At 54.1% G+C, this 3,230-nt stretch overlaps 1 protein-coding gene across 1 annotated transcript in view; it reads left to right on the forward strand.

Moving 5' to 3' along the window:
- Window positions 1–2,553: 2,553 nt before the first annotated feature.
- LOC104468111 (chromosome unknown open reading frame, human C1orf177) overlaps window positions 2,554–3,230 on the forward strand; it is a gene marked incomplete at its 3' end in the record, with an annotated part of 3,323 nt that continues 2,646 nt past the window's right edge. Inside the window, exons 1-2 of the mRNA XM_010082132.1 lie at window positions 2,554–2,565; window positions 3,080–3,184. Coding sequence (XP_010080434.1) covers window positions 2,554–2,565; window positions 3,080–3,184 — 117 coding nt within the window. The remainder of the gene's footprint in view (window positions 2,566–3,079; window positions 3,185–3,230) is intronic.

The raw sequence follows: 3,230 nt of genomic DNA on the forward strand, positions 1-3,230 counted from the left end.
CAGCAGAGGCTACAGGAGGGCTTCCCTTGCCCCTTTCTGGTGCTGAGCTCTCAGCAGGAGGGATTTTAAGAGGGAGAGCAAGGAAGGCATCTTTCCTCCCTTTGCATTTCTCTGTGGAGACACTTGGGTTCCATGAAGGTAGAGGTTAATCTTAATGAAAGCAAAATTCTGAACTCTAGAGCCTTGTTCACCTTGAGCATGCCGTAGCGCTGTGAATCTGCAGGAATTAAGATGAAGAAAGGCGTCAGGCGTCCGCAGCCCAGCCCTGTGGGTCAGTCCAGCTGGTGGATGCCGGGATCTGCCAGGCTTGGGTGGTGACGGTGTGGGTGCGGGAAGGCAGCCTCAGAGTGGGGAAAAATCTTTGCAAAAAGCAACAAACATGGAAATGTGGAATCTGGGGACCTACAAAGCCATGGGGTAAAAATGTCCAGGCTGTGTTGTTGCTTATAGCCTGTAGTAACCAGGGTGGTGACATCCCGCTGGCGTGTGCCTGCTGCAGCGTGGGGGTCGCTGTGCCAGGCACCGTGGCTCCCCGAGGGACAGCCTGCTGCCGTCCCAGCAGCCTTTTTCTGATGTCATTTCAGCTTCCTTCAGTCAAACCTGGCAGACGGACACCACCCAGCACCCAGTGACCGCCTTGGTGCTGCACTTTTCAGTCTCCTGCCTCTAGCTCAAAGGAAGTGAAACATCTCTGACGAGCAGTTGTAACCACATATTAAAGTACTTCACTAGAGGAGATTTCACTTCACTGAGCCTCGTTTTATGATAATAATCCTGTTTAAATATAAGGAAGAATGAGTCCTTATTTAAAAATGGGATTTGAAGAAATCTTCATGGTTCTTCTCTGATGGGAAATACTAATGTGCACTCCTGTTTGTAAAGGGCTGGAAATGGGCAAAATTAAGGGATTAAAGGGCACATTTTTGGTGCTCCTGGGTGATTAAGGAGCATTAAAGTCATTAAACAGTCAAGCCAGTTCTGCAAGGTGACTCAGCACCCTGTAAAACGTTGCCCAGAGGGACCTGGGGAAGGCCCTCAGCAGCTCAGCGCCAGAGGCAGGATCTGGCCCAGATTTCCTGGCTGCCAGGGACCAACCTCGCTGAACCCAGCTTTCACTGCTTTTGTCAGGCTGTGGCTCCTCAGGGTGAAAAATCAGAGCAAGATAACACAGGAATGACAAGGATGAGCTAATGGCAGCCGAGATAGATGACCAGGGGATGGGGGAAAAGGAGATAAGGTTGCCCGAAGGTAATTAGTTTTTGGGAACTATCGCCTAGCACCCCTTTCTGTACATTAAAGGCTAGGAGGTGGATCTCGACTCTGTGCTCATTGTCTCCAGTGCACCTGGCGTGAACCTATTGCCCGACTGAGGGATAGCAAGACAATTACCTCTCCCTCTGTCTGGGAGGCTGGAGGAGGAGGACAAGTCCCCGGGGGAAGGGGACCTGCCCACCCCGTTGGACACCCAGCGCGCTGTGCTGACCCTGATGGAGACGGGTCCCACAGGACATCCAGTGCCACTTCGCATCTTGTGGCCATCTCCTGCTTGCCCAGGAAGTAGAAGATTTTCACCAGGCGGTTCAGGTTGTCTTTTGCTCTTTCTGTTGCCTTTTTGAGCCACAGAAGCCAAACGTGTTTTCGTCAGTGACTTATTGCCTGCTGTGCTGATCAAAGGGACAAAACCATCTTGGATTGATTTGCCGGGGCGGTGTTTTAACCGTGAGGGTTTAAGGCTATACAAGAGGCGCAGTCTGTGGGGACAGCTGACATTAAATCAGCAGACAGGACTGTCTGCGGGGCTAAGCTTGGGGGTTATGTACCTGGAAGCCTGTCTGTGCTTCTTATTTTTTCCAGCTGTGCTGGAGCAATCTAATAAAGGTACTGCTGTCCCTGCAGCCTGTCATCAAGCTGCTTGCCCACTGCTTTGCCAGAGGCTGATTTGTGCCAAACATGGTCAAACATGCCACCTGGGAGGGGTCTGCTCTGTACATGGCAGGACCGAAAGTATCCACTCCCGTCTGGGGCCTCCCCCCTTTGCCCTGGGGGATTTCCGGGAGGAAAAGTGCTGAGGACAGGGGGGCAGTGAACAAAGGACCCGAATCAGTCCCTGGTCCAGCAGCACTGGGTATAGCACCTTTCCAAGGCAGTGGAGGGGGGTCAGTCTGGGAGAAGCCACAGTCCTGGATCCCCGTCGGGGTGGTGGAAAACGTTTCTTTCCTTCCCAGCAGCATCCCCAGGTAGCACCAGGCCAGGGCTGGGGAGGAGAAGTTAAGGCAGGTGAGAGGCCAAGTCATTCAGCGGCCAAACCTATCTCCATCCTGTGGAGGATTTGCAGGTTGGGCTTTAGCCGGGCTGGGAGCCTCCGTTACACCATGCCTCGACTCTGCTGTCTGCCAGCCCTGTCTGCCCCCGGGAGCGGACACTCCATGGGGAACCGGGATGCTGGGTGCCATGGTGATGGCTGCCATGGCAAGGGCTGCCACCATCCCCGCAACCCTGCAACCCTCGGGGACCAGAGCTGCCTGCATGGCTCTGCAGGTACTTCCTGGGGACATGGGCAGCCAGGTGAGGCCACCGGCCAGGCTTGCCTGGATGTGTGGGGGGCACTGGACTTACTGGTGTAGCTCTTTTAGATTTGCCATAAACTTCTTTTTTTTTTTTTTTTTTTTAAAGACAGAAGGGCTGCTAAGGGGAAGAGGGTACATTGTACCTACACTGGGAAAGAGCAGGGTACCTTCCTGAAAGTGCTACTTTAATTTTGGAACTGGTCTTACTTGGGAAGCAGCTTCTTGCACGGAGAGTTTTTGCACAAGATGATCCAGGATGCCCAGCTCAGCCTGGGAGTGCCCCAGGGTGGAAGCATGGGATGTGGGCTGATCATGTGGAGCTTGCTGGCTCCTTCCGGGTGGAAGCATGGGACGTGGGCTGATCATGTGGAGCTTGCTGGCTCCTTCCTGGTGGAGCATGGAGGAATGGGACGTGGAGAAGCAGATCGCCCTGTCCATCTCCCCTAACCACCCCTCTTCACCCGGCTGTGGAGCCACAGCTGCAGTCCCACGGCTCCAGGTCTGTGTTGCAGGGGAAAGCATCAGCCTCTGGCTGGACCAGAGCAGGGCAGAGCTCTGTGCTCCATCAGCTGCCCCATTTCCAGTTCAAGGAGATAATGAAGAGGCGCAAACGCCAGGTAAGAGCCAGGTTTCACTTGCCCTCCATGCACATTTGCTGGGGGG

The sequence above is a fragment of the Pterocles gutturalis genome, unplaced genomic scaffold (assembly GCF_000699245.1).
Source record: "Pterocles gutturalis isolate BGI_N339 unplaced genomic scaffold, ASM69924v1 scaffold15504, whole genome shotgun sequence".
Lineage (NCBI taxonomy): Eukaryota > Metazoa > Chordata > Aves > Pterocliformes > Pteroclidae > Pterocles > Pterocles gutturalis.